Source organism: Orcinus orca, chromosome 18 (assembly GCF_937001465.1).
Source record: "Orcinus orca chromosome 18, mOrcOrc1.1, whole genome shotgun sequence".
Classification (NCBI taxonomy): domain Eukaryota; kingdom Metazoa; phylum Chordata; class Mammalia; order Artiodactyla; family Delphinidae; genus Orcinus; species Orcinus orca.
Genome location: NC_064576.1, coordinates 44,684,534 through 44,706,940, shown reverse-complemented (window position 1 = coordinate 44,706,940; position 22,407 = coordinate 44,684,534). Strand labels below are relative to the sequence as shown.

Below are 22,407 nucleotides of genomic sequence, written 5' to 3'. Positions count from 1 at the left end.
CTTGCTAGAGTTCTGCCATGTTTGTGGGTTACCTTACAGTCCATGTAGTTAATTCAGACAATACTCTGGTAATTCATTACCTTATATCCAGTTCTCTTCTACCTCCACTGTTAAACCTCCCTCCCCCGTTGGTCACCCTTTGGACCCTGCAGTCAGCCAGAACTGCTCCAGTTCTAAAATAATAAATAAATAGTTTTGTCTGATCATAACCTTCTAACCCTCTCTTTTAATTTAAATAAATCAATTCCTCCACCTTATTATATATTTTAATCAATAGAATCCTCTAATTTCTCCATAGCAGCTCTCTTTTGTAAGAATTTTTTTTTTTTTACATCTTCCCTGAGTTTTAAGATTTTATCCATTTCGACCACCTTCTTTCTGATATCTTCATCTCTTTTGCCCTGTTTTATTTTCATCACTTGTATCTAGCAAAATCTCAGTCTTGGTTGGGATTCATATGTCTCCTTTCTCCATGCCTGCATCTGTGCATGTGAGCAGTGATTTAGATCAGATCACACATCATCCAAGTTCATGTTATCCTTTCCATAAATGGTTCCTTTTCTCTTTCCTTGAAAGCAGTTATTTCAAACATCTTCCACTGTCCACAGATTTCTATTCTCCCATCTCCCCTTAATTCTCAACAGATGATTTCACCTTTCTACTTCCTTCTACTTCACAGAGGGGATAGGTAATTATTCCTTTAAATTCCTCCAAACAACTCTACAATTTCACCTATCTACAGTTGCATCTTTGATGCCCTTCTCATTACAAAGAAGCATATTTTATCCTGCCTCCAGCCTCTACACCTAATATTCTTTGGATAACATGCCCTGCTGGATTATCTTTGACTTGAGCTATTGATTCTTCTCTATTTTCTCCCTTCAGATCTTCTTTCCTATTGTTTCCACTGCATCCAATATTTTTTACTGGAAGCAGGACGAAAGAAAACCTCCTCCAACCAGACATCCTTCTTCACTTTTGCCCTGTATCTGTCCTCTCTCTCAAAGCCAAATTTCTTTTGACAGGAATTCTCTTTCCTTATTCACTTTCCATTAACTCCAAATCTACTGCAATTTTGCTTTCACACTCACCACTCCACTAAAACTCCTCTGATCAAGGCCATTGTAACCTTGGTGCTGCTAGAATAATCTGGCATTTTTAGAATATACAAATCATTTTTAGTTACCTTCTTTCCTTTTAGTGTTATTTCAATCTTGTAATATTATCCATATTTTCTGAGAAAGAAACTGATATTCTGAAAGTTAATTTGGTCAAGATCACACACTTGTAGCTATAGATGGCAAAGACTGATCTTGAATTGAGGGTTTCTGACTCAGGAACCTATATTTTGCTACAATAAAATAAGATGAATCAATTATATTCTCATATTCATTATTTTGTGTATATTTACAACTTACTTTTTACTAAGATTATAGATTTCCATGGCCTACATTGATAGCACAGCCTACAGTATCTGAAGTTATTAATAAGTTAAGATGTCCCAGAAACTTCTGGGGAATGGGGAAGCTAATGATAAAAGTTTTGCTTCATAAATTTCCTAGTAAAAATAAGGACAATAGACATGTTAGAGACAGTCTATTTCTCCTAAGTAATGTAAATTGACTCAAAAGTACAAAGGGAAACATTGAAAGATTCAAAATCTCACTCATTGTTAGTAACTAACTTGATTGGCCTAAAAAGCCAAATATTGAATGATAGGTCTCTGATGTATCTCTGATCTGATTGGGAAACAATTTTCCCATTGTTTTCTCTTTTCCTTAATAACTCTCTTTCCATTGAGGAACTTATATTTTACTGATAAGAAAATTATGCAGAAGAATAGTTACAATCCACAGGAATTTCCAGTTCATTACTATGGTATAGGTAGGTGCAAAATGCCCTCGAAGCAGAAGAAAATAAGCTCTCAACAGCAGGCTTTCCAGAGGAAATGATACTTGAACTAAGACTTAATAATTGTAGATACTGTCCAGGTAGATGAGGGAGGAAAGGACATCTGAGTGGAGGGACCAGCATGTGCAAAATGTAGAGACATAGATATCATGGGGTGTTTAGAGAACTACAATCAGTTGTTCCAATGAAGTAGTAGTCAAGACTTTAAAGCATAAAATTACCAGGATGACAATTCAAAATAATTTGAAGGAACAAAAACAACAGAGTGGATTTATTGTTCACACAATGGAAAATCTCCAGAGTGTCTCTTTTTAAGCACAGATGGATTGGAGGATTTAAAAGATGCCATCAATTCTCTGTTTTGTTTTTCTCCCCTCCCTTTCTTTCCCTTTCCTTCTTTCTCTCTCTCTTTCTTTTTTTCTTTCTTTCTCTTTCTTTCTTTCTTCCTTCCTTCCTTCCTTCCTTCCTTCCTCTCTTCCCCCCTCCCTTTTTTCTTTTGTCTTCTGAGTTATCCTGATCCTCATACAGGCTCTTACTACAGAGAAATCCAAATAGCCACCAGCAGTGCTAAACTAAGATTGTCCTAGATCACATATTCCTGGATCACAAAGTGTATATTCATTTTATGATTAATCTCCTGGGTGTGAATGCAGATTTCTTGATAATATGTCCCCCACTACCCTGTCCTACTTTATTTTCTATTTTTTACCCCTATTTCAGTTATATGCATATCAGGTTAAGAAACCCTGCTGTAGATAAATGGGGGGCCTTTGTAAGGAATGTAATAAATTAACATGTGAGAAAAACAAGATAACTCTAGTAATTATAGGGATAATACAGGGAAACAAAAAAAAAGTGCTTTGGAGTTTGTGATGATTCAGACATATTGTCTTTACTATGTCTAACATTGTCTTTACTATGTCTAACATTCAGACATATTGTCTTTACTATGTTTATATCATAATTTATGTAATCAACTATATAAATGTAGCCAACTATATATCAATGTAAAGGTAGGGCTTTTTCCATTACTATTAAACTCTACAATAAGTATGCTTGTGGAAGCTATTTTCTTTGTAATTTTAGAAGTGGAAATGCAAGGAAAAGAATAATGCACAGTTGTAAATGTATACATATCATACACATCAGCCAATAAATAGCCCTCCAGAAAAAAATCCCTGCTTTTACTTGTATCAGCAATCTACTTGTTTTAATTTCCCAGCAGCACAGACTCCCTGAAATTATGTATCTTTGTAATTGTCAATATGATAGTACAATTCTATTGGAAGAGAATTTCTTTGTGTATATTTTCACAAGGTAAGATCAATCTATAGCTGCCTTCTGTGTCCTTCAAGCTTTGGTTGGTTAAGAGTGGCAGAGATAGTTGGTCAGCATATTTACTATCTTGTGACTGAATTTCTAATCATAAAATGTATCCATGTGTCTACTTCAAAGAGAAGGACAGGTGTGAGAGAGAATTGACAAATCCTACATTTTTACAAAAACAATAGGTTAGAAGTACAAATTAGAAAGAAAGGAGCCAAATGAAGATGGCATGTATTACTGACATCATGTCTCAGATGCAAGGGCCAGAAAAACAAATGAAAGAACAATTTGGATGTAATTAAGGAAGCAGAAGGCAAAGAAAAGAAAGAAAAACTAAGGAACAGATGATGCTTCTAGCCCAAACTCCTCAAATATTCCAGCCGGCCTTTCCTGCTTGTTCTGCTGTGACAAAATATGTGGACACTCAATGAAATGTACTCAGCCTTGAGATTATTAATAATTTTGAAATTGAAACTAGCTGCATAGAAAATACTGTAGACCAAATGCTTGAATTGATTCTTTTGGCTTTATTCATCCCCTATTGACATTTATCCCATTAAAATGAAGTTTTATTTTCAGTGTCCTTAGATAAACTTTGACTGCCAAAGAATGGTTCCAATTGCACATTTTAAAGTATGTCTGTACATACTAGATGCTTAATGAGAATTTTTAATAAATTAATTTATGAATCAATTTTTACATCTTCATGTGTTTCTGCCCTACCCACCATACAAAGCAATTGAAACTCAAAGTAATACCAACCACTTTTATTATTTGTTCATTCAACAAACATTTAGTGCTAGGTCCTGAATATACAAAAATTGGCCTTGGAGATTTCTATGCCCTTAATATGTCATCCTTTAAATAAGCTAGGGCAGGCAAATGGGGAGTGAGAAGGGAAATAATATTTGAATGATTGAGTCCCATGTACAAGACATAGTGCTGGCCACTTTACATGCATTATCTCTAATCCCAGAACAAACCCAGGTCATTCCCCTGTGTGAATTTGGGGAAAATGTGGCTCATAGATATTTATGAAGTTTCCCCAAGCTTTTAACACCAGTAGTAGGAAGATGCAGGGTATAAATACATGTTTCCTTTACCTTGTTGGATGTTGCCAGTCCTTTTTCACTTCTAATCAAGCTAGGCAGGATTTCTCTGTTTCTTTTCAGTCATATAAAATGGGAGAATAAGTAGTGAATTTCTCATCAGCACATCTTTCATTCCTAACAATTAAAATTGCTAGTAATTTCATCTTTGTTTACTTCAGATTTTCATGCCTAGAATACACTTTTCTATACTTTTCCCCTATTCTTTCTCCTTACTAGACACCTCTCATATTGATAGTTGAAACAGCATTTATAGACCCTAGAAAAGAGAACCTCCTGAATAATTACATTTTTGTCCCAATGGCCAATACATGATACCTCTGCTACCCACTTCCCTACTTTTTCCCTCCCAAGCACGAACCAGAACACTAAGGGTATGTAAGATGATGGGGCCAATCATACCTGTTCTATTTGCAAACCCTCCTCAGAGCACTACTCCCAGAATCAGCTCCAAGACTCTGCTACATTGCCTTTTTTTAAGTTCATTTTTAAAATTGAAATAGAGTTGATATACAATGTTGTGTTGGTTTCAGTTTTAAAGCAAAGTGATTCAGGTGTGTGTGTGTGTGTATATATATATATATATGTGTATATATATATATATATATATATATATATATATATATATATTCTGTTTCAGATTCTTTTCCCTTATAGGTTATTATAAAATATTGAGTATAGTTCCCTACGTTGTCTTTTAAAATCAAAATATAATGGTTTTCTTCTAAAGTACATAACTACACTAATTTATGTGTTAGGACCACATGCCATTCATGTATTCATTCATTTATTCCACAGATATTTTTTATGGAGTCTCTATTATGTAGGTTCTAGAACTACACCTTAAAAACAAAGAGACAAAGTTGCTGTGCTCATCAGTCTTATATTCTAGGAACTGTCCTAAACTAAAATTTCTAAAAGGTAGGAACAGACATGCTAGTTACCATTCTAGTTACTTTGTCTGCTTTTGATTATAATGATAATGTTCTGATGACAATGATAATAAAAAGAGATCTGATTCATGCTAATTTATGAGTTTAATCTTTAGGAAGTATTGGAAATAGTGTCTTACTTTATAACATGATGGGAGGAATTTCCAGTAATGAAATAAATCCTTAATAGGCTGGATGTTAGAATACCAAGTAAAAGTTGTAAATTACAGAATAGTAGGACCCTAATTTGGTGATTTTCAAACTTTGCTACACATTAAAAAGCCACTGGGGAGCTTTTAAAAACAAATCCTGACTCCCATCCTACTCCCTGTACCAATTAAATCAGAAAGTTGTGGGGTAGGACCCAAGCATCATTTGTTATTTTTTTTTAGCTCCCTAGATTATTTCAACATGCAGACAAATGTGAGCGCCAATGATCCAAACACATTTTTATCAGTCTTTAGTGTACATGCAAATCAACTGGAGATATTAAATACAGATTCTAGTGTTTTTGTTTTTTTTTAAGTCTTCGCTGAATTTGTTACAATATTGCTTCTGTTTTGGTTTTTTGACCATGAGGCACGTGGGATCTTAGCTCCCCAACCAGGGAAGGAACCTGCACCCCTGTACTGGAAGGCGAAGTCTTAACCACTGGACCACCAGGGAAGTCCCCAGATTCTAGTTTAATGGATCTGGGGTGGGCCCAAGATTCTTTATGTCCAACAAGCAACCAGATGTTTCTACAGCTGCTGCTGCTGGTCTGTGTGCCACACAGTGAGTCTAACAAGATGACAACACATGTCACCTTATTAGGCCTGTAAGGGCTCTGCGGCTAGCTGCCTGCCATTTTCTGAGCAGTGGTTACCCAACCCATCCAGCAGAGGAGGCATTGTGTTCCACATCAACAAGGACCGCCTAAAAACATTCACAGAAGAGGCTCTCCAATGTTGTAGGTTTTTCTGACAACTTCGGAAAAACTCCCATCTCAACTCAAGCATGAGAGGAACTTCTGGAATGTGTACCTGGAAATGCTGATCTTTGAGAAGTACCGTCTCAGTACTTGGCTCATGTTTAACCAATAACTAAACCTCTAGGAAGAGAAGAGAGAGCCAGACATCACTTCTATGCAAAACTCCAGTTTTGAGTTTCTACATATCCTAAATGTATTTCATAAGTGAATAACTTGAGTAGAAATTATTCCACAGCCTAGTGAGTGATTAGACAAATGATGGGAAAGGCATGTTCTTTTTGTGAAAGTGTAGCTTAGACTTGGCAACATTTAGAAATCAGGTATCTAGCTCCATGAGTGATGATCCCAATTTCTTTCTAAAATGTGTTCTAAATGATCACTTATGATGTCCTGTCTCTCCACCCCAATTATTTCTTTATTAACTATGTGAACATTTCATTCTTGGAATATGCTTTTCCTATTTGTATTTTAAATTTATTTGAACTAGTGTCACTAATGTTTTTCTTAGATTAGAATTTAGAACAAAATCCCTACAATCTTCAAAAATGACTGACATACAAAGTGAAAGAGAAATGTAAATATTTAAGAAAGAAACATGCCTTTTTGCAACATGAAGGGGAAAATGACTTTGTATTTTAGCCTTTCATCACAGGAGTTCTGATATGAATCTAAACTATTTGACTGCTCTTGCAAAATGATATCATTTTACCAGAGTAAAGTGTTTTCTATAATATGGTCCTATGTATTATGTATTGGATATGGCAAAAGTAAATGCCCAATAAAAAGTCAGTGCATATTAAATTAATGATTCTAATGAACTTCATCTTCTGTGAATTCATTGTATAGTTTGAAGCAGCTTTTGAATAGGAAGTAGAGTTAGTAGACAAATGGAATAAGAATGAATGTGTTTAAAAAAAAAGAAAAGAAACTCCCCAAAGTGCTTGTTTTCAGAGAATTAGAGATTACAAGTCACTTCAAATGATCCATTGATTGAAGTGACTCATCCATTAGAAAGGCCATCTTGTCTGCAACAACAACAAAAAGATGCATTTTAACATGCACATGCATGTTTTTTCATCAGATAAACATTTTACATATGCAATCACAACACATTCACCCACAGTATCTCAATTATAAATATCACTTGTTCAGTTCATTTCATAAATAATTCGGTCTGAGATGAAATCAACAATTCAGTATTATTCATTCCAGCTCCAGTCAACTGAGAATGTCTTTTAGGAAAATAAAAACACCTCTGGTTTTCTGTTTATTTCTGTGACTTAGTAAAAGTAAAATGAACATAGAGTTTAACTGGCAGGGTCACACTGCCTGGAACACAGTAGGCTCACAATACATAATTTTATTTTCATATATATATATATATATATATATATACATATAATTATTCTAAGATTTGTTTTTTTACTTTACCTAGCAAATTATAATTAAATATATACTTAACACCCATGTTTTATGAAGAAAAAATAAAACATTTATTGTAAAAATTACCCAAAATAAAATGAATGTTTTGTTATACTAGGTCAACTAAACTCCAACTTTAATGGATGTGTAAAGTATTTTTCAGGATATCATAGTAGTTTTTTATCATGGTTTTAACAAATTATCCTAAAATTATCAATAGAAGCTTAAAATAACACCCATTTATTAACTTCCATTCCTGTAGTCAGAAATCTGGGTACAGAGTGGTTCAGCCAGTCCTCTGCTTGGTGTTTTGAATTGAAGAAATCACGGTATCAGCTGGGCTGTATTGCTTTCTGGAAGCTCTGTGGATGAATCCACTTCCAAGTTTATTCCTTGCAGACTGTCAGCTAGGCTGGATATGTCTGTATTTTAAGGTCCATAATATCAATTATATTTGCAAGACCCCTTTTGCCATGTAATATAATGTATTTGTAGGTTCCATGCATTAAGGCATGGACATCTTTGGGGGGCTATTCTGCCTACCATAGATAGACTAATAAATGGATTCTGAGAATATTGAGCTTCCCTTATGAGAGACCAACAGGATGATAGAGTAAGAAAGATCAAAGAAGCTCAAAGGGGAAGAAAACATTGATGTTTTAAAATTCCTCCTGGCTCCATGAGACAGATGTTTCGTAAGTTTTCATAGATATTTTACCTTTCTTTCCCAATATGTACATTCACTATTGAGGTCTTTTAGAAATCATCTCTAATTGCAGTAATTGACACTCCCACCAAATGGTTTGATGGGGAATGCTGTTTGTCACGGCATTTCAAACAGTGTGCCCTGAGTCAAGCATAAAGCATAAAAAAGCAATCAATTTGATTCACTTAAGTTACATTAAATCTCTCTTTTCAAAGAATCTTATAAGACAACTTATACTCAGTTATTCTTCACAGAAATCTGATTCAATTGCTAAATACATTTGTAAATGAGACTGGGAAAATTATATGTTTTATACTACTTTTTTGTAGGAAAATCCTTTGTAGGACTAGATGGAGAAATCAAACATGCAGAATAGTGGGCTTTGCTAAATTTGAATGCTTAGATAATTCAATGTAAGTATTTTAAGGGTAAGCTAAATACCTGTTATTGTATTTCTTCTTGCAGTGAATATTAACTGCTATTACAAGAAAATCTGTAAAACAAATGCAACTTCTTACTGTTGAAAAAATAATTGAAAGGATCATAAATGGAAAGCTGTCTCAATATAAAGCAATAGTGGTTTTTAGCACCTGGTTTATAATTAACATTGCCCACATTCATTTGACTTTGAAAATGTTTATGATTTTATAATTTAACTACAAAAATGTAAAGGAAACTCGTTTCCCAATTTAATAAGACAGTGGGGTGAGGAGGGAAGATGGGTAGATGAAGTTTTTCAAAAGGAAAACAAAATTTACTTTTTTAGAATTTTGAAATTGTTATTGTTACTTTTCTTCCTTTGCCCATTTTACTCTGCCTTTAAAGTACAATGCTTTTTCCTATGAATCTTCTAGAATTAACTTCTCTGGAGTATTTTTTTCTTCATAATGAGATGGAGGATTCAGAACATATGTGCAGTAATTTTTATACATTAATGTTAAAATATTCTCTCATCATATGTTATACCAGATCTCATAACTTTGAAAAACACTGTTACATAGTATTATTTGAAAGATTTACGTAACAACTCCCAAAGTACATTTTACACCCCATTAAATCAAAACCTCACATTGCCAAGAAAGTACCTTAAGAAAGCTTGTTAACAGGGCTTCCCTGGTGGCACAGTGGTTGAGAGTCTGCCTGCCAATGCAGGGGACACGAGTTCATACCCAGGTCTGGGAAGATCCCACATGCTGCAGAGCGGCTGGGCCCATGAACCATGGCTGCTGAGCCTGCGCATCCTGCGTGTCCGGAGACTGTGCTCCGCAACGGGAGAGACCACAACAGTTAGAGGCCCGCGTACCGCAAAAAAAAAAAAAAATCTTATTAACATAAAACTATGAATTTGAAATTATATAAAGTATATTTGCAAAGCAGAAATCAGTGCTCTCTTTGAAATATAGTAGCCAGGTTACTACAGGGTACATATGTAGATTCAATAAATATCATAGTCACATTTTAATTATTCTGAAATGTAAATCTATGATTCTTCTGAAAGGAATAGTTGGTTCACAGTGCCCAGTGCATTTGTTTCTTTAATCTTTTGAGTGAAAGTTGTACTTGGGAGTTATAGAGAATTCCAATTTTCAAAATGAGTTAAAAATATATGTTATAAAAGTTTTAAATTCACCCATTCTCTCCACAAGAAGCACTCAATCTCTATTTTGTAATTTATAAACTTTGCAAAGATTATATTCCTCTAATGATTTTGATATTCTTCTTCTTAACTTTCAGTATGTAGTTTATATCATTAGGTAGCGCTTTCATCTGCCATTATGATCCTTGTTTCCCTCTGGTAGAAGTACAAGAAGCACAGGTGAAGAGTAGATGGGAGGGAGTACATATTCATCCATTATTATGTGTAGTTTACACTGGTTTCCTCAAACTGGAGAGTGATCTTTTTTGAGAATGGAACAAAATTTGCCTTTGGGCCTAGCACAATGTCTTGCTTATAAGAGGTATAGGCTAATAGTAAATATGTTTAGTAAATAAATAATTGATAATAGTGCTTATCTTTATGGATGCTTTAGGATATTGTACTCAAAACTATAAGGAGAAGAACAATAATCCAAAATTCCTTTGAGGTTGTTAAGTTTGTGATTTAGTGAGTTCCTAACTTTCAGTCATTCTGGGTGTACCTTCATTTACCTTAATATACACAAGCCTGGTCATCTGCATTTTTGAATTAACCATATCTCTTATATCCACAATTGAACCTGCCTTTCCTATATCTAATATATACATATGTATATACATATAAATATAAACTCTGCATAAATAAATATTTTTTTCTGTATTATAAATCAAGTTTATGCCCTCCATTTTTCTGTAAGGCTCATAAAATTTTCCCTGGTTATTATCACTTATTCTCTAATCTCCTAAAGTTTTGTTTCCTTACTATTTTCCTGCAATTATTATATTTGTCAAATACATAATTTTTTAATATTTTTCTCTTTATGAGGTATAAGTAGCTTTATTTTTTAAATTATATCTATCTTTTCTACAAGTGCATGCAGGGAAGATATATGATTCTTATAATTCATTTTAATAGTTAATTTTGATTGACTTCATATTTAGATGTGATTTCATCTCAGAGAATTTTTTTTTTTAATATTTGGCATATTGTCTTTTTAAGTATCACACTTTGGTTAACTTTCCAATGAATGTAAAATTAAATTGTGTGTTTTAAGAGAAATATTTGAAGGAAAATTAACTGCTGTTTTCAGTAATAGTTTGCTTATTTTTTACTTTCATAATTGCTGTTTTCTAATCCCCTCAGTTGTCAAATTTTTCTTGATACTCTTAGTTTATTCAAAACTAAGTTTATTGTAAAATAGGCTTGAAAGCAAATTATGAAAATTATGAACTTTCTTATCTATCACATGTGGATTAATTCTTATTGGTACCACAAGTTTCCTTATTAGCTATAAATTACTACCTACTATGTTATATATCTCTTTCATATTGCCTGGTTTAAAGCCTCGTCTTTCACTTAAATTGTCACTACTCCTTCTGTTCAGTTTCTAGAACATTTTTCAACACAACCTCCACACATTGCCAAAGTAATCTTTAAAAACCACACATAGCCTGCTCAAATCCTTAAAATTCCCATTGGCTTTGGGATAAAATTGCAACCTCCAGGTATGACACGAGTCCCTTTATTATTTGCAGCACATGTACATCCCCAAGTTCACTGTTAATAATATCTTTCATTCTCTTCATCCCTTCAGCCAAGAAGAACAGTAGTATTTGTGCTTCTTTAGTCATGATGTGCTCACTTGCACATGTGTGCCTTGCACATTATTCCCTCTTCCTTAAATACCCTTCTCTCTCCTTCTGCCCACTTTCCACTGGCTAACTTCTCCTCCTTATATTCAAATTAGGCATCAACTTCCTGAGAGGGCCCACGTTAGAAATCGCCTCCTTTAGGAAACTTTCTCTAAGACTTCCCAAGATTGAGTTAGGTTCACTTGGCATCCCGGGAACAGGATTTATCCCACACAGTGTTTTCAGATTGAATGTTTTCTTATTAGCCTCCCACACTATAATCTAAAGTCATCAAGGGACTCTGTCTTGTTCTCAGTTGAGCCCATGGTAATTGAGTACCAAAATAAATATGTATGGTATGAATGACCGAGTTTCCTTTTGAACCTTCACAGTATTCCTACTTCTTAACATTAGTGCGTTAAGCCTTAAAGTTCATTCAGTTTTGTTTTATATGCTTAAAGGAATACATTTCCAGTTTAGGGTTTTATCAGAAAAAAAAGTGCTACTATTTTAAGAATAATTACAAACAATAACTGACATTTAAAAAATGATTATAGACTGTAGGTATATATGTATATACCATCTAAAAAGTATTCATGATCTTTTCTTATCGGAAATAGACCTAACTAGAAAAAAATTATGGTGGGTGTTTTGCTCAGGAATTACTGATTTTTTTAATATGATTGATTTTTTTCTTCTTTGAGTCCATTTGCATAACTGTCAATCCTCTTCCTTTCTATAAATATTTGTTGACTGCTCACACTCTAAAGGCACATTGCGAGGCAGAGATTGCACAAGTCAGTAAAATGTAATTGGTAGCACTGACTGCTTTCTTGCAGTGAGCAAATCTACCTCAGAGTGAGGACAATGTTCAGGTATCTATGTCTCTGGTGTCTGTGAGCTGAGGCTGCCCAGTGAATTGAAGAGCACCATATGCTCAATACTGTCCTTTCATTACATTCTTCATTGTCTGCCAAAAGTCAGGACCCCACAGAGTCCTCACCTCACCGAGGAAGGAGAGATTGGAACCCGAGTCTCTGTAAACTCAGGCGAGGATTGTATAATTCTTCTTTTTACAGTTGTCAATCAAAACATGTTCTGGGAGCACAAATTAGAATCCTTATGAGAGCTATTACTGCAATCAAGTCCACTTTATACACCTTCCCTAATATTGTTTCACTGATAGTATTTCTTAGGCAAGATTATACCTAGTGTTTTCATAAAACACATGCAAAACACCCAAAAAGACAAAGGATTTGGATTTTATTTTTAATACACTAATACTACAAAATTGTTTTAAAAGAAGTGTCTCTTTTTCCTTTTGCTTTTAACTGCCATTGATAAAAGCATAACTGCCAAGAAAACTTTTTTTTTTTTTAAATAGGGTCAGGGCCTCTAAAGAGTCAAGTAAGGTAAATTGTTTCCTCCCTTGTAGCTGAAATTGCTATGTTGTTTTAAATTTCCAGCTCCAAATTAATGAACAGTTTTCTCTGTGGTGTAAGAATGGGTTTGGCAGTGTGAAGATCAGAGTAATCTCTTCTTCATTAAATTGGACAAAGAGTACTCACTGGTTCTCAAACTGTTAAATGGATATTAGGGTTTTTAATGAATGGAACATTTATTTTTGTGCCAGCTCAACTAACAACATTGACATGATTAGCATACATTTTGGCAACCATTCTAGCGCAAGGTGTTAGAAAAAAGGGGCTTTTATCTTTGAGCTTAATTTACTTTAACTTTCCTGGTTATATATATTTTTAAAGTGAATGAGATGTTTTTGTAAAGGAAATCTTGGCACAAGAAGTTATTCAGAAATATGTCCTTTTATTAATGTCACAGGCATTTTTTTCATGCTAGAGATGAAATCCATACCCCAAACACATGAACCTTCTTCAAACTCATAAAAGAATAAAATGTTTTGTTATTTATATTGATAATTAAATCATTGCATTTGTAGAGGACTTTTTTTTTTTTTAATGGTGCTACTTGTTTCACATGTATTCCTTTCCTGTAAAAGAGAGAAATCAGATATAAAAATGACTGGTGGAGGATGGTTTCCTCCATTGCTCTATATCAATTATGAATGAAAAGTTTGGGGGGTTAAATGATCTTACTTTCTTAGCTCAGTGGTCTCTCATAAAAAAGGAATTTCCAATAAAAATATATTTCCTTTTTGTAACAAACACTACTGCCTCATATGCTTATTATTTTATTTATTAAAATTCTCAAATTGAAGAAAACAAGAAAATGAGTTAATATCTATTCAAAAGGTCTTGAGTTTTTGTATTCAATTCTTTTTTTGCAATGTGTTTTTATTTTAAAATTTATTGAAAGCACTTGTAACACAGCTAACAGAGGATTTGTTATAAGTATGTATTAAAATGAGTGTTTATAATTGATTCTAAGTCATAATAAATTAATATGCACGTACACATGCATGGGTGTAAATTTTCATGTGAACTTCTATCAAACACATAGGCATACTCTTTTTCTATTATATATATATAAACATATATATATGTGTGTGTGTGTGTCTATATATGTCTATAACTACACATGTATTTAATAATAATTTACCAAATGTTTAATTAAGTAATGAATTAGTTTAATATAAACGTTAGCATAACAGAATATTTAGTTTACCCACATTTACCTCTAAAAGCAAATGAATGCCATTAACAGGAGCTTCAGTAAAAGAACAAGCCCATGTTCAAATATAAAACAGTAAAAATGGGAAAGAAATTATGAAAATATATACCTTTAATTTGCAGACATAGAAACACTTTTGGTACAGTACAGACACATGATGCCCAAAAGTAGAATGATCCAGTTTAAGCTAACACTTATTCTTTGTTTACAAAGATAATTTTGCTATAGCTCTCATATAAAATAAAATTTCCAGCTCACACGTGGAAGTGAAGATGACCAATCACTGATAAACCAGCTTGCTTCACTGCAAATTGTTCAGTAAAAGCTAAATTATCAAAGAAATCTGCTGCTGGGCTTACAAATAAACTCTTGGACCTAATCCAAAGCCAAAGAAAGGAAGCCAGAACCGGTAGCCAACAAACCTAAACAACAACAAAAAGATAAGTATAACTTTCATAGAAAAGGTCCAGCTAAAACAACCAGTAGTGTCCACCAGCTTCCAGAATAATTTTGTTTTAATTAGATTTTTCTTTTTTTCTGTAACACATGAGTTTAAGTATATAAGAATCTAATACATAACCCAAGTATAGAACACTACTGACAAGTTGTGAAAGCATGAAAATATCATGAACACCTATGAAGCAACTAAGATTGAAACATATCTTTGCTTCTGACTGTTTCTCTTGGACATAATTTCTAGTTACATTTTCTTTAAAAAAGAATATATATATTTTACCTTGTAATAATAACAAGTGCAGTGGTAAAGCAAACAGAAAGCAACCAGAGTACACAGAAGGCGAATTAATCTTCAGCACGTCAGATCTTTAACACATGGCAAAGCGTTTATCCTTGCTAAAAAAGAATTGCGCTTCTTTGTGAAGTCTTCTCTTTCAAATTATACATTATGCACTTGTGAGGTAATAAACATTCTGTTTACAAATGCATTTCTTTTCTTTTTTATCATACATTTAAGTGGGGTGACATTCCATTTACTTTAATTTCATCTTTGTTTAATGTTAAAAACAATATATTTAAAATAGACTCTTTCATTAATTTCATGTACAACTGTCATGTACAATACCTTAAGAGTTCCCTGCAAAGGAGCAGCTGATGCCCTCTTGTGGTTAAAGGACTTTTTTAGCCAAAAATGCAATGTACCATTTTCTTACCTTATTCCCGGGTTTTAACAATCATCTGCTTGGTGTATGAAAGCTGCAAATCATGTCCAAGCTTTTTTTATAACAGTTCCAAAGCTGTTAGTACCAATTTTCATTAAAAAAATGCTGTACACATTTTATAACCTCTGATTTTGAATTTAAAAACTTGTAAACAGCTATTTACAATACAGTACAAGTTATAAATTAGATGTCCAACACTCTTTGGGTGGTGAAGACTCTCCAAAGTCAGTTAAAACATCTCTGTTACTCCACAGCAAAAAAAAAAAAAAAAAAAAAATCAAATATTAGAAATATCCATTGGTTTCCTCTCTCTCATATGCAAGTCAATTTTTCCTTTTAATGGAATTTGTACTCCAAAATTTTCATCCTCCCTGTGATGCCTTTTCCCTCTCAAACAGATGTATATGCCCATCCCTGTTACGAGAGTGATAGAACCCAAGCTTATTACAGACAGAGCTACTAAGGTGGGCATACAAGACACAGGCTCAACTTTCCTATGAGTCGGTTCTATGGAGATCTGTGGTTCTTTCTCCTCTATGTTAATTTCTGGTTCCTTTCTTAAAAGACTCTCAATGTAGCTCTCATTACTGACAGTGTCATTGACAAATAGGTTCACCATGACCGTGGAATGGAGAGGTTCGGGATAACCATGATCACTCACTTTCACCAGTAAACGATGGAGCCCATAATCTGTCTGCAGCAATGCCTCTTCCAAAGTAATGTTGCCAGTTTTAGGGTCAATCCTAAATGACTCAGGCCTAGGACCTCTTCTCCCTATGATGCTGTAAGCTATGACAGCATTCATGCCTGTGTCTTTGTCAATTGCATAGACCTCTGTAACTGGGGAGCCAGGGAGAGTAGAAGGTAAAACTAACAGGTAAGACATGTTAGATTGAGGAAATAAAACAAGAGGTGGGTTGTCATTGATATCTAGAAGGAGAATTGTGATTTTTGTGGTAGAGGAGAGGGGAGGCTCACCTCCATCAACAGCTTCAACCCACAAAGTATAGGAGCTTTGCTGCTCTCTGTCCAAAGAGACTTTGGCTCTCAGCGTGCCCTTTCCTGTGTCTATGACAAAAATATCACTCTGGTTCACCACGGAGAGGGCAACCCATCCATTTTGCCCAGCATCGGCATCTGTTACACTAATTATTCCAATTTCACCATATCCTGGAAAGTTTTCTGGCACAAAGAAGCTGAAGTCCTTGTTGATGAACCTAGGACTGTTGTCATTTTTATCCAACACTGTGATAGCCACGGTGGCTACTGATTCTTTGGGTGGCTTCCCAGAGTCAACAGCTCTGACTGTGTACTTGTACTTTTCTTTCTCTTCTCGATCCAGCTGAGTAGAAACTGTCAGAACTCCTGTGACACTGTCTAAGGAAAAGTATGATGGAGCATCAGGTCCCAGAAAATATGAAACTTGTCCCCTCTCTCCACTGTCAGCATCTGTAGCATCTAGCTTAGTCAAAAAGGCATTGGGTGAGTTGTTTTCTTCAATGGTTAGTTCCACCAAGGGTTGAAGGAAAATAGGAGCATTATCATTGTCATCTAAAAGTTGCACTTTAATCATTTTTTTGACATGAAATCCCTCAGAGTTCCAGGCTACGACAGCTATTTCATAGAACTGCTGTAGCTCATAATCCATAGGTTTTGTGGTTTCTAGCAGATATTCATTACTGTATGGTTTGTAGGGTGCTAACCTAAATGGTCCTTCACCATCCAAGTAGCAGTTCACCTTGTATTTACCTTCTGGATCTCTTATGGTGAAAAATGCAATTGGAGTTTTAACAGGTTCCAGTTCTTTCAGGTAAACAATACCATCTATCTCATTCGCTATATAACGAGGGACAATTTCAGGTGGTCTGAAAATGACTTTGATAATGGTCACCAGGGCAGTTATCATAGCAGGGATGCAGCCCGGCCCATTAGCAAGAATGGTGAGCTTGTGTGTTTGCAGAACACTTCCCCCAATCTTACTGAAAAGTTTAATGACTCCAGTGTTTTCATCCAGATGGAATAAATCCTTGGATACTTGTGGAACTTTCTGGCTATAAGAGTAGGTGACCTGAGCATTGTTTCCCAAGTCTCTGTCCACAGCCTGGACAGCTGCAATCGGTGTGCCCACTGTAGCATTCCCATACACAGTGGCATTGATTTGTGAGTCTGTGAAGAGAGGGCAATTGTCATTAATGTCACTTATGCCAATGGTGAGGGTGGCACTGCCCAACAGTGGTGGAGACCCACCATCCTCAGCTATGATGATGCTCACATACTTGTCCTGGGTCTCCCTGTCCAACAGTCCCATGACAATTAGGTAGGGGGTTCGCTCCCCATTCTCATTCTCCTCCACGTCCAGGGTGAACATACGATGGTAGTCCAGCAAGCGGTAGGTCTGAACTCCGTTAGTGCCTATATCTCGGTCCATGGCAGGATGCTCTATGGCCAGCCGGGTGTTTACAGGTGCATTTTCTGGGACCCAAACCGATATTTCGGAAACAGGGAACTGTGGGGCATTGTCATTGATGTCCCGGATAGCGATTTTCACCTTCACAAACCTAAAGTATTCCTGAGGCAGGACCAGTACGTCCAGAAGCAAAAGACAAGAGTCAGCGGAAGGCGAAGAGGAGATGGAAATGCTGCCCCGCCAGGCAGCCCCTCCACCTCCTTCAAGACACAGGGCCTCCCTGTCGATCTCCTGGGCAGAAGTGTGCAGCTCTCCGGAGCGATTGTCTAGGATCACGTACTGGCCACTCAGTCCCTGGGAGGCCAGGCTGAAGGAGAGAGGAGGGTTCCGCTCGGCGCCGCTGTGCTCCGGGGGCTGCGACTGCGGGTCCTGCCTCCCTGCTCCGTGCACCAGCCGCAGGTCCTCGGCCAGGCTGCCGATGAGCACCCCCGCGGGCAGTCCCTCGTTCAGGCTGTACAGAAGCTCCGTGGCCCGGCTGTAACTCGCCAGGCAGTTGAAGGGTCCCACGAAGAGGAAAAACAGAAGCAGATGCTGAACGTGGAGGGTGGAGAGAAGGCTTATTACACACACGCGGAAAACACAGAGCTTGGAGTCAGAACCATTGCCCTGGGATCATTCTGGCTCCATCCCCATTCCCAAAGGCAAACGCTCCAGTCAGAACGGGGTGAAAAGGAAACTTGCTGTAAAGGAGAGATCTATGGGGCAACAGTGTCTCCAAAACTTAATTTTTCTCTTTACTTTCTACATCTCCCCCCGACCCCTGCCCCTGCCCGGCTCCCCATCACCACCTCGCTCAGTTAATATTCGGAATCCCAAACCATAACTCATCCCTGGAAGTACATGTCGGAGTGGAGAGGACTGCGCAACGCGACAGAGAAACCACCAGGGTAGGTCATGGGGAGGGAGGGGGCTGGTAGTGGAGAGGACCGAGAGGTGGGCACTTTATTTTCCATTGAAATGTTTCTACCACTAAGATCCCCGAAATGCGAAATGTGTTGCATCCCTTGCTATGAGACCGATAACAACAATATTAATAATAATAATAATATAGTAACTCTACCCCCTCGGACTCCCTACCCCACCAAATAAACGCTTTATGTCGGAAGAATTGATTTTCATTTTAGTACGTATCTAAACTCAAATCGAAAGGATCTGTATTTCCACGCCCTAACAAGCTCTCACAAATCCCCCTCCCTTAGGGAAAGAGAAGTAAATGTGGGAAATGATTATGCAAAAACAATTTGTCAATTGCAGTAGACAGTCACAGCCAGATGCTGGCCGCAGGAAACAATCTACGAACCCCTTTATCTCAAAGCCAATTGAGCACACCCCAGCCTCCTCCACCTCATCTGCCTACATTTCTGCTTCAGAAACTTCTCACGACCCAAGGACTTGCCTATTCCTTGCTAAAATGCAGACACATTATCCCAAACTCCCGTTCCCTCCACCCAACCTTCCTGGGAAGTTTGAATTAAGGTAAAAGGTTTGAGAAACCATAAAGGAGTGGGAACTGCCCCACAGTACTGTAACTTGTCGGGGCCGCGAGGCTCGTGGACCCCTACCCTTACCGGTAGGTTTCTGTGGCTGGTGCTGCTCCTGGAACGACTTAGACGCCCCATATCCAGGCGCGGGTGCCAGGTCGCCGGGCGCCAGCTCACTGGCAGGGCCCGCGAGCTGCGCGCATCCCCTCGGCCGCGCATTCCCTTGGAAGCTGCAGTCGGCGCGCTCCTGACGGGGAGGCGGCAGAAGACACTCCCTCTCTGTGCATGCAAATGGCTAGGGAACTTCAGCCAATAGTCACTGGATCGTCAGTTAAGGACAGCAGCTCAAGGGGGGGCGGGGGGCAGAAAGGTGAGGGGGTACCGAGGCACGGTCATGGTTTCCTGTCCTGGACCTGGGTTAAGTCCAGACCCCGGCGGAGGAGCCGGAGCGGGGACTTGCCTCTGAAGACGGCGACTAGGCGCCACCCGGTCGGACTCCGGGGCGCTTGTCCACCGTCCTCCCTCCTCGCAGCACCAGTCAGGACCCAAGTTCACAGGTTGCGAGCGTGAGAGGGAGAATTAGACTAAATTAATAAGCTTGCATTTACATCTGATTAGAGAGAGAGGAAGTCGGCACTACGGAGCAATCACAGGCGCGATCCCCAAACGCCTGCTTTGCCACCAGTTCTTCCGAGAGACTTGGATCCAGCAGTGTTTGCACAGAGAAAGAAAATCCACTTTCTCTGCAGAGAGAAGGAACTTCAAACTCTTAGTAAGGCGGTCTGAAGCAGAGAAGCAAATATATGAAATCGGTGAAGGTTTCGACGTGCTTTAATTTTGAAGCTTCGCAGTTGGCGGTGACAAAGCTTCTACCAATTTCCTAGTTGTAGGCGCAAGTGTCTCTGGGTGTCTGCCTTGTGGTCTTTTGAGACAACCGCGGCTTCTGGCTAAGGTAAAGAGCCAAGAGGGAGAGTGGCAACAATTGCTTGGTAACAGAAGTGGTTCTGCCTGCAAGCGATTTTACCAGATTTCTCTAAGGGATGTATTTTTTGTTTTTTCTTTTTTTGGAGGGCACTTACTGAAGCCTAGGTTCAAAAAAAAAAAAGGCTACATTTCAAGTTATTACTTTTTTTTTTCTTAGAATTTTTACTGGGAAAGGAATTCTGAAGGAGTGTGGTGGAGAATGCTTGGCTATCCCCTCTGGCTCTGACACTAAATAACCGTATGACAAGTTTCCTCATTTATAAAGTCAGGGCAGGTGAGAAGCTCCAGTGCATTAAGTCCGTGAAACACTTTTTGATATGCAGGGTGCGATGTAAGTAGTGGTAAAGACCATTGGCCTTTCCCTGAGTAGACATTTCTCTTCATCCCTAGGTGTCCATATATCCTGTGGGCTGCCCTGAGCATAAAACGCTCTCAGCTGAGTAACTAATGACCAAACCTGGAATAGAAAAGTCCTCCTCCTGGGTTAGAGAAAGATCTGACATCTTGTGTTTTCCATAGGATCCACTTCAATTTTCTTCTTCTACTGTATGCTAAATAGAATATAAATTGCTTAGCAGAGCTAATTGTTTTGCTTCTGACCCTTCCTATTTTCTCCTCATCCCGACTAATCCTAGAGAGTCCTAAATAATTGATAACGCACTACATCAAAACACCTGGTGTGTGTAACAACTTCTTATTGCACAAATGGGGCTGTACATGGAGTTCGCAAACAAAACCTTCTGTAATACATATCTGGCTTATAAAATCAGCTTCTTTAAGTTCTTTGGAGTGAAACTGGAATGCTGATGAAGTGGTAAACACACAGGAACATGTACATGTACGTGTAAGGCCATCACACAGCTGATAAACAAAACACAGTCAGGCAAGTATGCTTTGCCTCTCCTTGCTTCTTCAGCTGCTCATTCTGCCCTACAGTTGAACTTTTACCACATAATTGGTAAATAATTATACTTTAGGGTCTGTAGTTGAAACATATCTGACTCCAAAAATCAGTAGAAAGCTGCTTCTGAAATGTGTTTAGTTTATGTCTTCACACGATATCCACAGCTTCTGAAAGTTTGAGGCACATGGCCAGAATTAGGCAATCCATCCATGGTCAGGATACATACAGGCTAGACCCACAATCTGAATTAATTCTACATTTATACAGAGAGCAACAGCAGTAGACTCTATATCCCCTTACAGTTCATGCCCTCTCCAACAGGTTAAGATCACTCACCTATTTTGATGAAAATATAGGGATTTCTTTCTTTAGTTTATCCTTTTTTTACAAGGACACTACATTCAGCAATAGTTTTCTGTAGTGTTTCTAAAAAGCATGACCATATAAACTATAATGTAAGTTGAAACACCTAAATTAAACATTCTGGAGATAATGTTTAGGACAACAATAATAACCTACTTTACTCTAAGTTACTGTGGTTATTGCAAAGTCCCTGCATGGAAATTTGTCATCAAGGCCAGCACAATTTGGGGGAATACCTTACATGACACATTCCAAACTGTTAACTGAGCTGCTTGTTATTATCTTTCCTCTTTGAAGATCTAAGTAGAGATTTCAATGGTAATTGGGCTTAAAAAAAAAAAAAAAAAGACCAAATTCCCTTCTTTCTTCCCTTGTATCTTCTTACTGTGCACCATGAAAGTGTTCACAAACTCCTATTCCTTATGACACCAGCTCTGTGACCTGCCATCTGGTGTTACATATTTCTTTCTAAAGATGACTTAGAGAGCTTCTATGCTATTAGTCCCTTGAAAATGATACTTATAATGAACTTCTCAGATGTCTCAATTGCTCTGGGCCTGCTTCCCAGGTGTTCTGTAAAAATCAATCTAGAAGAATAGCTAGATTATAAGCCTCCCAAGCTTATTTTTTCTATAGACAAGGAAAACAACGTGATATAATAGATGGCACTGAGCTGAGCCAGGGGATTAGGATGCCCTTCTCTAGGTGGTTGCGACGTCACAGTGTGACTTTAGACAA

The 22,407-nt window shown here is 37.2% G+C and overlaps 1 protein-coding gene across 1 annotated transcript; it reads right to left on the bottom strand.

Annotated features, from left to right (window-relative positions):
• Nucleotides 1-14,385: 14,385 nt before the first annotated feature.
• PCDH20 (protocadherin 20) lies at nucleotides 14,386-20,329 on the bottom strand. The gene is made up of 2 exons (XM_004285737.2): nucleotides 19,506-20,329; nucleotides 14,386-18,468 (listed from the first exon to the last, which is right to left on the bottom strand). The coding sequence occupies exons 1-2, from the start codon at nucleotides 19,635-19,637 to the stop codon at nucleotides 15,748-15,750; spliced, it is 2,853 nt and encodes a 950-aa protein (XP_004285785.1). The 5' UTR covers nucleotides 19,638-20,329; the 3' UTR covers nucleotides 14,386-15,747.
• Nucleotides 20,330-22,407: the final 2,078 nt, after the last annotated feature.

Bases quoted from the DNA above. Each gene is read 5' to 3' on its own strand.
- PCDH20 (XM_004285737.2), bottom strand. From the start codon at position 19,637: ATGCGCGGCCGAGGGGATGCGCGCAGCTCGCGGGCCCTGCCAGTGAGC. The intron at 18,469-19,505 runs GTAAGGGTAGGG...CTCCACGTTCAG, and splicing joins CCAGCCACAGAAACCTACCG to CATCTGCTTCTGTTTTTCCT.